The sequence below is a fragment of the Poecilia mexicana genome, unplaced genomic scaffold, assembly GCF_051168715.1.
Source record: "Poecilia mexicana isolate PSO_F unplaced genomic scaffold, ASM5116871v1 scaffold_8, whole genome shotgun sequence".
In the NCBI taxonomy this organism is placed as follows: Eukaryota; Metazoa; Chordata; class Actinopteri; order Cyprinodontiformes; family Poeciliidae; genus Poecilia; species Poecilia mexicana.
In genome coordinates, this window is record NW_028263377.1 from 10,252,897 (window position 1) to 10,268,320 (window position 15,424).

Consider the following 15,424-nt stretch of genomic DNA (forward strand, 5'->3'; position numbering starts at 1 on the left):
AATCATTAGCGTCACGTTACCTCTACCATACAATATAAAGGCTTACCTAACAACCAAGATGATTGCATTAATCATTTACTGGGCTTCTGGGAAAAATGGATTATATCAGTGATGAGTTGAAATTACTACAGGAAGTATTACTATAGTTAAACCACGATGCAGTCATGTACTGGTGTCAGTCAAATACGAGTTTGCATGCAAATGTGCAACTTTTTTCAAAATTTGATAATTATTTATATGCAGCTTCTTGCACAATTACTGGCCTCATTTGTAAAGACGTGGGAGAACTGTAAGAAATTAAAAAAAAAAAAAGGTTGACATTAGACATTTTTAAAAAATCCCAACTTAAATTTGAAAATGTACATTTTAGGTTGAATGGAGTGAGTGTACTTCATGAAGTTACACAGATGCCCTCAACTGGAAAGAAAAGAGAACATTCTTTCAGTTCCAGATGAGATCCATTCATCCGTCCGTCCGTCCGTCCCCTCATCCCTCCATCCATGTTCTGTTAAAGTTTGATCCTTGGTTTTTATTAATCAGGAAGTAACCACTTGTCTAAACTTGCCCCTCTCCTGACATATTTCAGTCAGAGCAATATGTAAAACAGTTAAAACAAACAGAACCGTGACAACGTGGATAAGGATCTTGGTTTATTTAGTCATCACAGAGAGTAAACGGGAAGGTAAGGGAGTAAAGAAATGTCTAAACTTTTGATTTGGTCACCAAATGGCTGTAACAACTATTAAATGCCATCTACCCACCTGCGCTTTTGAAAAGTAGGTCACAAAAAAAACAAGGCAATTTAAACACATAAAATGGAGAGAAGTGTATTTTAATCAGTTTGCACTGACAATAGCAGTCGTCACCAAAGCAAACACCGTCGGTTTTTCTGACCTGCCACAGTGAAGGTCTCGGGTATGACATCATTTCCCCGCTCCAAACACCGACTCCTGGGAAAACTCAAACAGGTTAGCGTGTAGGCCATGATGAGCGCTTAAAAATACCAGATTTTTTTTTCTCATAGAGAAGATTTTACCCACTGAAAAAAAGAAAAATCATTCTTAATTTTGAGACTAAATTTTATTTTTCTATTTTTATTCTTCTACATTATAAAAATCTCCAGCAGGGATGCGAATAAGTGGAGTGCTTTGCATTTCGTATCCTTGCATATTATGTACGTGTAGCGTGTTGCAGTCATGATTATTGAGCCGAAGTGTGTTTGCATTTTTATTTTGCTTAACTTAAACTAATCACACTAAAGATAATGCCCTGTTGAATAAACTGAATTTCTTTTGAGACAAAAAATTATATTTTGTTTTAGTCTAATTATTAACAACTTATTCTTCTTGGGGAGATTTTTAAAATTTTTTTATTTACTTTTGTATGTTTGGAGGGTCTGCACAACATTTGAGTCCAACTTATGTTAACTGAAAGAAAAAATATTCAAAGTTCATTTTGTACATTGTTGAAACCCATTCTGTGCGAGTTACACAAAAAGACATCTTTCTTCATGACAAATGCTCCCGTTGTGTTGGTTGTTGCTGTTCTGGGTTCATCGGAACAAGCAGGAACAGAAGCAGCAGTCAGAACATCAAACTTGGAAAAGTATACAGAAAGTCGTATGTGCCGTATGCATAAAATCAATAGTTTAAACATATTTTTTAACTAAAAAAAGACAATGTATGCTTGCACTACTGTTGCCTAACTGCACGTGAGCTCGAAGGGGTTTGACAAACCGCCTGTAAAGGGTGCAGCTAAGATCTCTTTGTCTTTTCTGAGTCATGCAAAAATGCAGCATTGAACAGAAACAGGGAGTTAAACATATTTGCTTTAGACTGGCACATACAGGTAGGGAGCTATTAGCAGATATAGGACATGTGTGGATGTTTGTCACGGAACCTTTTGGCTGCAGGGCTGCATGTTGCGTCTTGTAGGAAGTGCCGCATTTAAAAAAAAAAAAGCTTGGTGGTAAACACACATGTTAAAAAACGCACAAGTTAACAACAGTAACGACAACAACCAAAAAAAAAAAAAAAAAATAATAATAACCTGTTGAGAACATAGGTGAATTTTCAATGTTGGGTAACGTTAAGGGGTATGTTGTGTCATCTGTTGCTACAGGGGTGAGCGCAGCTCAGAGGGATACTTTCACTTTCTTCTTACGAGAAAACCGATCGTTTCAGGCTCAGCAGTGCACCCGCCCTGGATTCTCGTTTGAATTTTTCTGCTGGGCTGAAATGCGAGATTACCAAAATAAATATTTACATTATTTACTGCTTTTGCATACCTTGCCCCACTCTTTTCATCATGCAGAGACACGTTATGTATTGTTAGTCTATAGAGATGAAATTACTCAGAGTAAGTTAGCAGAAAGCTACAACAAAAAAAAAGAAACAAAACCAAAAGAAAAGAAAAAAAACAGGCATTGTCTGCAGTTATCTGTCACTGTGTTGTTGACTGATTATTGGGTGTGGGATGTTTGCATATTTGGCTTTTCAGACCAGAAATTTTCTCTTTTTCCGCTTGCAACGAACTAAAGACAAAGTTTGCTTTAGTTCGCACTACTCGAGGTCCAACCTTTTTTTGGAAATCCGCTCTTTTCCCTTGAAGAAACTGAGGATTGACCTAACCTTATAAAAAAAAAATGCAAACACCGGACAGGGCTTCAGATTTCAGTTTCATTCTGACATCTCACTCTGCACAACACGTGAATCACCAACCAATAAAACAATATAAAAACCGTAGATTTTTGCAACCTTTTGACATATTTACAAGACTTTATGGCAAATGCGTCGTCTAAGCATCTCAGAAATACTTTGGTACTCCAGTGGTTTCCCCCCAGCTGTATATTCCTGAAAAACACTCAAGTTAATTTAGTCACTATTACTGCATACAGTGGACCCTTGGTATTCCTGGGAATCCAGATTTCAGGATTAGCTGAAATCTGGGACTATTTGAGACCCGCTTTGAATAAACTTGTGACTTTAGATTTTAATAGTTCAAACACCAATTAAACCTTAACATGCACTTAAGTACAGCACACTTTGGACATCATAAGCACGGTCATTATATGCATTATTAAAGTCAAAACACCTGAGTCTGTCCTACATATTTTCCTAAAACATATCTACAAGGAATTCTTGCTGTCTGCAGATAAACTCTTAAAATAAAACAATCATAATCAAACCTTTGTTGCGTTTATTTAGCAAATGATTTCATGCGTTTTGTTTCTTAAATCTAAGGAGTAAAAATTACAGTTTTGACTCATCACAGCAACTATTTCTGGAGCTATTCATTAGGTTGATTCTACTGGGATTAGAGTTGTTTTTAATATTTGTCCTGACCTTCAGTTTCTTTCACTAAATCTTTTTCTTTCAATTCATAGTTTGTTCCTTTGACGTGGAGCTGCTTCTGTGAACGCCTGGGAAGGTTTGCAGGCTTTGTGGACTGTCACAACCAAACGACAGCATTTGAATGCAAGACATATTTCATGAATATTATGGACGTAAGTAGAGGCAGGTATAATTTGTGTAGCTTTCTTCTGAGGCGCGTCGGCAGGAGGCGCCTCTGCAAAAAGGGATTATTTTATATCACAGTTTTTTTTAAACACATATTTACCAAGGGTCTGGCACTCTGTGAGAGACCTTATTTGCTTTTTTTTTTTTTCCAAGCTGAGATAAGGATAACGGCAAAGTAATAAAAAATATTCAACATGGCATGATAAGTGACTTTTCTGTTGCAATGTGAGGTTCTCTAAATGTAGCAGTTGATCTCATTGGCATGTAGTGAATTGTTTGCACCACTGGAGGCCACAAATGGCAACTACTATTGCATTTTTTTTCAATCTTTCGTCAGACTCAGCAGCACTGCGTCCATGACTTTACTGGCCATTATATTAAGCAATCGCTTCATATTACTTTCCACAATGGTTAACATTATACTTGTGCGATGCAACCTTGTTTCCACATGCAGATCCAGAAAGATTGAAGGGAACAAGCAGCTTACTGCAGCTGTGATCAGTTTCCTCATGACGTTTGTCTCTGCATTTGGGTTCATCGTGCACATCATCATATTAAGATATCAGGACATTCATGTCATTTTTTAAAAGAAAGTCTTATGATGACGTTCAGACTTCTAAAAGTAGCTTTGACGGCAAAGGCAACCAAAGAGTCAAAGATTATGTTCTGTGCTTTTTCCCTACATTTCAAACACTCTGATTTTTTTTAATTTTTTTTTTTTATGGCATCTGAATTTCTATTTTGAACAAAATCTAAATGTGTGCAAGAAGAAATTAACACTACGAGACAAGGAATGAGGAGAAAATCCAAGAAATGTTTTCAAAAATGACATTTGGTGCGGAGGAGTAGCTTGTTTTTATTTAACTTACTACTTAAAGAAAATCCTTTACTATACATAATTTTTTTTTTTTTTAAACGGAAAAGAGAAACACTTTCCTAACAAATGTTCCAGGAGTTATGACATTTAACCACAGATTTGGTTGCCTTTGTACTTTTAAATTACAAACTCTATTTCTGTAATGGCTGTGGAGGAAACTGAAGTTCATTTCACATGAACAGATTTTTCCGTTTAGGACGGATGACGTTGAGGGCGGAGCGGTGTGGAGGTGAACACTGCTCAACAAAGAGGCAACAGACAGACGATGCAGACATGCAAAGCAACGTTCATATACAAAGTAGTTCCTAGAGACTTATGGTGATATAAAGAACCAGAGGTACAGACAATTACAGTTAAAAGAACATTCAAAGAATTAATTCAAAATCATCTAAAGAGAAAAAATATGAAGCAAAAAAATTTAATCAAGTTAGTGGTTACAATATAGGAATTGTACTGATAATAAAATATTTAACTTTTTTTTTATAAGTGGGAGTAAACAGTAATGCTTTCTGCTTAAAGGAGCCAACTGCTTCTTATTATCTCAAGTTTCAGGAAATTGGTCCCAGGCAACCTGAGGAAACTAGATACCTTTCCGTCTCATTGTTTACAGCTGTGATCCCGGGAACATTGAGTGAACAGGTGTCTGGTTACCTAGGAGACCATGTGGCACATACCTTTCAACCAACTCCAAGCTGATCATTCAGCGCTTCCCAGAGCATGAGCAAGACTTTAAACTCCATGCTTTGATGAACAGGGAGAAGAAGCAGAGATTTAAGGACTGTTTAGATGCGACTAATATTCTTGGTGTTGGTCAGGGTAATAAAAACACCTTTACAAAAAAAAAAAAAAAACACCACACTTGTTCTTCTGCGTCTTGTTTTTAGATTTTTCTTTTTTTCTAAGTCGTGGAAGGTCGATTTCTTAATTGTCGTTCAGTGAGTTTCTTCCACGGTCGGTCGCCGGCCTCATCCAGTAAAAATCCTGTCAAAGTCACTCACTGATATTACGAACACACTTGTGGTCATGCTGCAGCAGAGCTATAAGGTTGGATGTGTAGTCACCCGCTGGTAAAAGATACAGTCGTTACTCCACAAACTGAGCTGGAGGAGGATGCTGAGTACCGAGTCTGTTTATGGAGCCACAAGTAAATGTCATTCAGGATTGGGAATAAAATCATTTGGCGTGTCCTGGATAGAGTTTTATGTCCCAAACTCTAACCAAAAGTAATTACAGAATGATAAGCACCGAGATCCAGATCACCTACTACTTAAAAAGCCAGTAAAAGAACCATATCTAGATTAGCACTGTGTTTATGCTCCACTTTATCCCTCACCAATCACATTCCAGATGTTTCAGTATGAAGGTTTCTTTTTTTTTTTTTATCAGGGACATAAACGTTCAGTCGTACCATTTCTGCAGAACAGTTTCTAAACACACGTGACTCAACAGAGCGACAGTTTTCAAAAGCCTCTCCTTTGCCTTCTGCTGCCTATGTCCACATGCTAGTTAGCTTATGTGTTAGGCTACTGCTACCACGTTTCCCTTCTGTTTTAATGATAATTCAGCTCATAACATATTATAATGCAGCTGAGGTTTAAATATGTGAGGCTAAAAAACCAGAAATTAATCTAAAACAGTGATGTATTTCCCCCCCGATGAGGGTAAATCAATTCTGCAGAAGTTTGAAAATAACTCCTCCACAAAGAGGTAAAAAGATGAAGTCACCGAATGGATCTATAATGAAACACTCTGTGTTACTACCAGGAACTATTTATTTCTATATTATTACCTAACTAAATAAAAGCTCACTAAAACATGTCGCAATGTAGATTGTACCTCAGCAACTACCCCCCTTCCCCACACACACACACCAACTTCACCTAAACGCTGCTATCAATAACATCTGTCATTATATCATGATAATCTGAAGCTAGGAGGCTGAAATCATGCGACTATTAAAACACCAAATATATAATTGAAAGCAAAAGAGTCATCTGAAGCATTTTCTGGAACAGTGAATCCTCCCCATGCTAGCTAGAAGTTTCTCAGCGGACTGGTTGTTCCTCAGAAATGCTGCCAGAGTCTGTCTATAGTGATAGTGGAAGTAATGCTGGTTTCTTCGAGTCACTCCGTTTCATTTGCTGCAGGTGCATTACAGTAAACTGTTTCAGTTCCTGAAAAAAACACAAGAAAGGAGTTTCCTTGAATTTCTTCAGCCCTTCCAGCGCTATGGCCAATGACAAAACACAACAGCTGACACGCCAGCTCTGTGGGTAATGCTTCCATGAGCAAAGCTAATTGTTAGGGTTCAAAAACACTTTTTGTTTCTCTGGAATCAGTTTTCAAGAAAGTATAGCTTGTCTTCAATACACTTGTCTCTTACTCTTGCCGGCGGTGTTTTCCAGTTAGCTAAGGTGCTAATGTTAGCATCTTTACGCTGTGTTTTGAAGGGACTCGGTGCTAATTCAGCTCCAAACACGCATGTTTCGTCTCCATTTTGATATTTACATTGATATTCCAACTTGTAACATGTGTCAGTGTGGTTTCTATCAATTGTATGTAGATAACACTTACATAAAAGCTTCCAAAAATTACCACTTTGTCATAAATAAACCTAAAAACTAGAATCTTATTTGTTGGGATATCTCAGCAGAGAAGGTTACATGAGCAATAACCTAAAAAAACAGAGATCCTCATTAATTAATTAATAGTGGCAAAAGAATAAAGTAATATGGAGAGATCACAGCAGTTTTGCAAACCGTGAAAACAGAAACGGTGCCACAAGTAGCATCAGCACGCTTCTTCGGCTTTGCAGCGGAAGAACCAAAGACGGCACAACAGCACTTATTCGGTGTTGGGTTTGTCCAGGCCGAGGTCTTCATCATCGATTGTTTAGGAAAATAACATGATTGGGAATCCATCGGCTTGGGATGGGATCAGGACGTCCTTCGCTTAAAGGCATTAGCTGATACCATTTACAGAACGAGCAACTGTTTTAGCATCAGTTCTTGGAAAAGACAGGAAGATTAGAAAAGAGGAAAAGGCTCATAGGCCGGCAAGCCAGACAGCACATGATCTACTATAGAAATGAGTCAGAGATGATTTACATCCTGTATGGCTTAGGGATTACCTGATTCTGGAAAGCTGAATTTCAGGATAACATGAGATCATATCTTTCTGAGGAGTTTTAACGTCTACGCGAAATGCTGCAAAGTGCCTTGTGTTTCCCAGAAACGTTGTGAATTCTCTGATTTCATTCACGACAATCAAGGCAGCTTCGCTTTCACATCAGAGTCCACAATAGGGCGAATGCCCTCATTTCACGGACTGCACAACAAGTTTGTTGGCTCGGTTTCTATTTTCTCTTTTGTAAGATAGAGATAATACATTTCCTCCCTGGGCCTTACAATAATCCTCACAGATTCAGCGAACTGGAGCTGCAACATCCCTTCCTCTTTCCTTCAAACTAAAATTATGTTTTGACAAAATAAATACAGGAACTACTCCATCAAAGTCATCATCCTGGAACTGAAGCCAACTTCAAGACGCATTAGCACCCGTATTTACAAATGCTAACGTCGGTAGATTTAAAAATGAGGGTAAAAAAAAAAAAATTAAGCCATTGTTTTAACTCCAGGCAGCTGAGGTTGACATTGATATGCTTTGACTGGAAAAATTTCTGTTTGCTTGCCAAGAATTTGATTAACGCCCGAACGGAACGTCTTATTACTGTCTTGTACTTGTACTGATATTGTAATCTGTGTATTTTTTTCTTCCAGTTTATCTTTTTAAAACATTATGTTTATTTTATGACTTTATATAATTCCAGGTGATGAACTGTTGGGTGATTACTCAGCTGAGTTAAACTGAAACTGCAACAAAAAGTTATACAGTACTCTTTATGATATACATAAATCAAAACCGTGCCAGAGTATCTAAAACACACAGATTGTAAAAATGAATCCTACGTGTTTTTTCCTGGAAGTTAAGAATACAACATGGAAGCTGGAAAACTCAAGTGTTTCATACAAGACTGTGAATAAACCAAGTAACACAAAACATATGTGCCATCTTCATAATGAAAGTACTCCCTGTTGTGTAGCAATACTGAAAGAAGGGAGGCATGTTCCTTTTTACTGGAACACTCAGCCATCTCTACATTGATGTTTACGGACCGACAAGTCGGACCTGAAGAGATAGTGCAATTACTTCCTGGTGGTAACGCCGCTTTTCCTTGTGCAGAGGTCATCGCAAAAGTCAAACAAGGAAATCGGTACGGGTTTTGGAAGAGAAGAAAAAAATTCCCCACACGCAGACGAGGCTGACGGAAGCCGAAAATGGCCGCGCCTCCATCAAACAAAGATTTTACTATTTCTTTTGACAGACACACATGTGACACATTCGCGTTGTGTTCCTGCGTGCGACGGCTCACGGCCTTCTGGTGATTACCAGCCTTTCAGAAACAATGGCTTGAATAACTCTGTTGTTTTACATTTTCCATTGTAACAACCCCCGGCATGTTTTACTGACATGAAAACAATGCATAGTGCTACAAATAACAATCACGGAAACCTTCATTTAAAATTAGTTCTCTTTAATGTAATACCCCTCAAAAAAACATAATGCAATCTTGATAAGTCGCTCAGTTTTCTAAACAGAGAGACCGTCTGTGTACAACGACTGTTCTGCGCAATTCAACGTACTTTACATAAAAATATGTCACTAAGCTTGCAAAAAACAAAAAATGCATTGCATTTTCAATGAAAATAAACATGGTGCTGACAGCATCCTGCCGAGGAAATGTTTTTCTTCGGCAGAAGCAGGGTCAGAGGTAATGGGGTGAAAGATGGAGTTAAATACAGAGGACTCCTGGGAAAAAAACAAAACAAGACAGTCTGCAAAAGACTTGAGAGCAGAGTGGCGGTTTCCTAGTTTTCATGCAACAACCCTTAACATACACCCAGAGCTACAACAGAGCGGTTTAGTCATAATCTATTCTTAAATCCAATTTACAACCCGTGACAAGTCTCCATCCAATTTGACAGAGTTTGAGGCTTTTGAAAACTCGCAAAGATTTTAATTGCTAGTTTAATTGGAAGAGACGTATCTCCGAAAGCACGCAGCCACACATGGTGGCCGTGCAAAGTATTGATGGAGGGGCAGAATAAAGCTGCACACCGCACCATTCAGATTTTAATCTGTAAGAAATGTACTTTCATCCTTTCACTTCATAGCTGTACAGTGTACATTTATACAACACCCAACAAATTACACTATTGTTTTAGTTCAAAATGTAAGACAAAATGAAAAAAAAAAAGTATCAAACCTTTTCCAAGGCACCATATCTGTACAAAAAAAAAAAAAAAAAAAGACTCGTCATGCTCATGAATGCTCATGCTGAGTCATTGCTAAAGTTCAGCTGCCACAGCTGACAGTCAGCAGTAATGCCTCACTGAGCCAAGGAGACAGATATATGATTTTTAATCATCATTAATCATGTTTGAGACCAAGCGTGTGGTGCAGCCTGCCTGGTTGCAGTGGCTGTAGTTTGCACACACCTGTCTTTAGACACAGCACCACCGTCTGCTGCTCGGTCTCTTCCCTTTTGACAGAAATGAAACTTATGGTGCAGGCGCGTGTGTCCAGATAAAAACAGGCTATATGTAGTCAATATCAACAAGTCACAAGTTTTGTTTTGCCACCAAACTTCACGGCGAGCAAACTCAATGTTACAGAAATCCCTGGTGCGTCCAGGAGAACCGAGGAAGACGTGCAGCGGGAGTCGAATCGGTGTGGGGGGAACCAGTTGGGATGTTTCTCATTAAAGCTGCCTCTGACACGCGCAGAGTTGCACCCATGTCTCTTGTTAAATCCCTCCCTCTGTCTGGCTTTGAGTTTCTTTTTCTCCCAAACAAGATGACATAGAAGGCTGGATATCCATAAATACATGCACGCACACTGCAAAAGTTGGCCAAATTGTGCAAGCATGGGTGAAATGTGTTGCAGGCCTTGTTTTGTTTTTAACTGTACGAGCTGCAAATGCAGGATCTGACATGCACATACCATTGGTAAGGGCTATATTTGAATCCTAAAGTGAAACAAAACTACTCTGAGCTCTATTTAAAAGCTCGAGCAATAAAATCTAGAGCTGCCTCTTCAACTGACCTCGTGTGTTTCCTTAAGTTTCTGTTTACATTGCCGGGAACCCGAGAAGCACCAGGCCGCCATCGGTGATCGCAGTTTTTATTTTCTTGAAACACAATATCGAGTTTCCCCTCTGAGGAGTACGTTTATTCCGGAACGGTCAGCTGAATCCGACCACAACACGAGCGACCGGAGCAGAACATTTAAAAGGTGGTACAAAAAAATCGGAAAGTGGGATCAGCCTTCCTGTAAGCTGTACTTACAGATACCTGATCAGTCAGGATCCAGCCAACATGCATAAAGAAAACAAATTATGTAAATTTAAATTATGGGTGGCTACTGCTCAAAAGCAGCGTCATGCTCCTTCTCCACTAATTGTTAAGTCATTTTTTTTTTTTTTTTATGTGAGGCCTCACCAATGGTAACAATCAGACTGTTACAAACAAAGAGGCAATCAGGAAAGGGGAATAGTATTAAAAGGAAAGAAGGTGATTTTAATGGAAACAGGTTTATCTTCTTTGCTTTTCTGGAACTCTGACAACAACCGTCATAAAGCCAGACATGGCGACGACAAGATGACTCCATGTCTGCCTGTTAATAACTGAATTGAAAGTTGATAGGCTGTGCAATAAAACCAGACAACCGGTGCTTTGCAAAAGCTTCACGATCCCATTCCTATTTAGGAAACAAATTCTCGATAAAAAAAAAAAAAGCCTCAAATTTGTCCCTTTTAAAAAAAAATCTCTTCTGAGTAAGCAGTGTGAGATATGACTCACCGCAGCATATTTTCGGTAGATTGTGTTCTTTCAGTTGTGTTCTGCAGAAGAGCTTCCAGTTTCTAAAAAACAGAAGTGGCCACATGTATGACTTAATTTTCACATCCTAAGTCAACTGATTTATCTGTAGTTCTTTTTTTTCCCTTTTTTATGGAACTTGCATTTCATTCCTATTTAATTAAACAAAACTCATTATATATGGCTGCTCAAGTGAGAAAATGATTACAATAAAGTTACATAAGTGAGGTTCAAAAGTCATATTATCCACCAGGTGTGCCATCTGATGTAGCACACAGCAACATAGTGAAAGAGTTTTCCTGCAAATTTTCTCTTTAAAAAGACAAACAAATAAATTGAAAGCAAAAATGTTGGCCGACTATGACATTTCTTGAAACAATGCCATGCTCGCGTGGAATTTTTTACACACAAAAAAATAAATGCAAAGATTGTTTTGGAAAAAGCTTGTGTGAGTCCGGGGTGGGGGGTGGGGGGACAAAGCTGGTTTCAGCCCTGGGGCCTGTGTCTTCCTAAAATCAGCCCTGTACTCAACAAATAAATTTTCTTACAAGTCTTTTGCAATATTGCAATTTTCAAAGAAAATTGTTGATATTAAAACACACACACTGCATCACTGTGAAGAGTCTTTATAGCATTCCCCCCCTTTTTAATAAATCCCTAAAATAAATTAACTTTTGCACCTTAAATGACCGGGCTGTCATAATGTTATGCACGATAAAACTAACAAATAAATAAAAAAAATTCCATATAAATGTGGAAATAAACCCACCCGTGTTATTTGGGATGCCTGCGCAATAAACGCAATAACACCAACAGAAACATTTGAGGCTCCGGCGCCCGAACAGCAAAAGTTAGGAGTGTTTAGGAAATGCTCCAATTACTCTAATCTGTCACCTGTGTTTCTGTAAATGTTCCACTGTCATGTGGCTTCGCGGTTAAAAATGAGATTCTCCAAACAGGAGCGAGTTCAAAAGAATTGAAAGAGACTCGGGGATACGAGCCGGAGCGCAGAGTTTCGCTTTCGTTTCTGAGAAATGGCAGAGCTGCCGCTAAAGGCGACGGTGGGAGGAGCTTCGGCTTGGCGTTATAAAAACCTAACTATTTACCAGCATTCACACGTACATACAGGCAGTCAGACGAGCAGACGGCTCGGAATCACAACTAAAGAGGAGGAAAGAAAGACGCCGAGTCTGAGTCAGAAACTGTCCCCATCAGGACCCTGCAGGATTATCTCCTTGTTTAACCACCGGCGCATTTGCTCTATGGGATTACTGACTGGCGGATCCATAACACGCAGCTGCTGTTAAAAACAAAACGGTGAGACTTTTTTAAAAAAATGTTAATGAGTATTTATTCATTTTTAAATGAGGGATTTATGATGGACTGTTTCTTTAAAACGACGATGATCTGGATAAAAAATAAAAAAATGGCCGTTTTTAGGGATTTTTCTGCAGTTTCTGCGCAGGTCTGTATCCTGTCTGCATTCTTATTGTAAATGGACACAAAGAACTGATTTATGATGGCATCCAGAAGCTGAGTGACACCTTAAACAGTTTCAGGTCCCTGAAGTTTGAACGATCCACATCCCAAAAGCATTAGTAATGAATGCAACACCTCCTCTGGTTAATTATTGTATTTTCCTGGAATTTTTTTGTACCACTTTCCTTTAACTTGGAACATGAAATTCAGAGAGGGACAGATGAATCACAAGCAACACGGGATGTAGACAAGCCTAGAGGACTATTGTCTCATCTCAACCACCAGATCCTGACTGAACCCTGTCCTATTCCCCTCGGGGTCATTACTCCCAATGTCATGCTGTTTTTTTTTTTGTTGTTTTTTTGTTTTTGTTTATTCCAACAAAAACATCAACAAAAGATTTTAACATTTAATTCACAGATGAGGTCAGATGTGTGTGTGTGTGTGTGTGTGTGTGTGTGTGTGGATAGAGCCGGGATACAGTAAATTGGACGTGGGTTTACCAGCCAAACCACAAATTCCAGTCATATGAAGAACAGCAGAACAGCACCGCTCTGTGGAAAGATTACATGACTAACATAATGCACACACGGCCTTTGATGTGTTTGGACAGTGATTTCCAGAATTGGAAATGCAAATCATCAAGACTGAGGTTTTGGGATCCTCTTTAGAAATGAAACCAAATGCAGGAATAATCATGCAGATGCATTTTTATGCTATAACACTTTGCCATGTCCAAAAAAAAAAAAAAAAATCACTTGGAAGCTAAAAGTTTTGGGGATTGCTATGCAAGGCCTAATGTGGTTTTAGCCTTTGGGTTTGAGATGTTATTTGAGGCTTTTGGATGTTTCTGGAAGTGCTGAATAACTAACGTGCATCTTCTTTCTTGTTTCCTTCAGGATGTCAGTGTGGTGGTTAGAGATGGGAGAGGTTTCAGGGCCTCTCTCCACTGTAGGATGGTAGCCGACAGCACAGTGGAAGGCCATGAGCGGACTGCCTTACCGAGCGCTTCACCAGCACCATTATCATCTTCTGTAAGATCATCATCATCAGCAGCAGCAGCAACCCCGACGCAATCGGAGCAGCTTCAGCGCCAGGCCGGTCCAAATCCGAGCCTGAAGTCCGCGTCCGCCCGCTCTGTGTACCTAACTCACTTCCCGACGTTCACCTCCAAGGAGGACTGCAACATCATCACTGACACAGCAGCCAAGCTCGAGCGCAGCGGCTTCTACTGGGGCCCGCTGGGAGTGGAGGAGGCCCACCGCATGCTCCGCAACGCCCCGCTGGGCAGCTACCTTATCCGCGACAGCCGGCAGAAGGACGTCTTCTTCACCCTGTCCTATCACGACAAGAAAGGACCCGTCAGCGTGCGCATCGACTACAAGCAGCAGAAGTTCTCTCTGGCCGGCAACCAGCGCTCCTTCCCGACGCTCTTTGCCCTCTTGGAGTATTACATGAGCACACCCAAGAGGAGCCTGAAGGTCCCGTACAGGAAATGGGAGCCCACGCTGCAGGAGCTGTGCAGGAGACGAATCGTAGCGTTGTGCGGAGGAAAGATCCCGGAGCTGCCGGTCACACATGTGGTCCAAGATTTCCTGTTGGACTTCCCTTACAAACTGTAAACAGTCTGCCATTTAACTTCTTGGCTGCATTGTTGATGATTGCAAGGTGGCAGCTTTTACCAAGTAACGGTACCGCAATCTGGCCTTTGCGTCACAGATCCAGGGGAGAGACGATATGGTTACAAATGACATCGGCAAACTCTTTTTGGATGAAGAACTGTGAAATGCTCATAAAGAACCACAACAGCCAAAGGCGAGCACAGGGAGCCTGCGGTTGGACATTAATCTTTCACGACATTTCAGCATCTACCTCTAGAGACTCGACACCCAGTGGCACATGGACGGAGCATCCTTTGGTGACGAGGAAGTATAGGAAGTTGAAAAGTGCTGCATTAAAAGAAAACAACACGAGCGTAGGAGCTTCCACCGAGATGAAAGCACCGGTGAGGAGAGCTCACAAGTGTTGCCGGAGGACTTTGAGGGAATGGACTTGGAAACATTTAGAGTCACAGTGGAGGGTGCGGTTGAAGCGTCACACGCAGATTTGTAGCAGAATTAAATACTCTAATATCAAAAAGTTTACATCGCCCTCGACTGTTTAGTCAGCGCCGAAGGCTTGAACACCACTCAGTGTCTTGGTAAAAGTCTGACGTGAATGAAATCTTGTCATTCAGAGCTGGAGACATGATTGATGAATCTTTGTACTGTACAAAGGGGCTCGTCACCTCTTATTTACATGCCTCTGCCAAGCCGATTTTTTGATTCAGCTTGTTTTATAGAATCTATTTGGCATTTTCTATACTTGTGCACTGTTTTTTAAGATGTTTGAAATAAACTATATTTAAGTGAACCTCTGTTGCTTTTCCTTCCTCTTTCGACGGGTTTCTGCTGCTTTTTCGTCTTGTAATGGAAGTTTTTGTCAGGCGGGTCAGGTGGGAAGTGACGGATCACAGGACAGACAGAAAGTGTGGAAGGTTGTGTACAGTATTGCCACCGCACTGACTCATCTCTGTAGGGCAAAGTGACAGGTGGGTGGGGTTACTTTGGTAG

General features: G+C 40.0%; 1 protein-coding gene across 1 annotated transcript; it reads left to right on the plus strand.

Moving 5' to 3' along the window:
• Positions 1-12,428: 12,428 nt before the first annotated feature.
• socs1a (suppressor of cytokine signaling 1a) lies at positions 12,429-14,575 on the plus strand. Its single transcript, XM_014982688.2, has 2 exons — positions 12,429-12,650; positions 13,712-14,575. The coding sequence occupies exon 2, from the start codon at positions 13,769-13,771 to the stop codon at positions 14,432-14,434; it is 666 nt and encodes a 221-aa protein (XP_014838174.2). The 5' UTR covers positions 12,429-12,650; positions 13,712-13,768; the 3' UTR covers positions 14,435-14,575.
• The last annotated feature ends 849 nt before the right edge of the window (positions 14,576-15,424 follow it).

Excerpts from the sequence above, each read along its gene's own strand:
- socs1a (XM_014982688.2), top strand. The coding sequence starts at position 13,769 with ATGGTAGCCGACAGCACAGTGGAAGGCCATGAGCGGACTGCCTTACCG.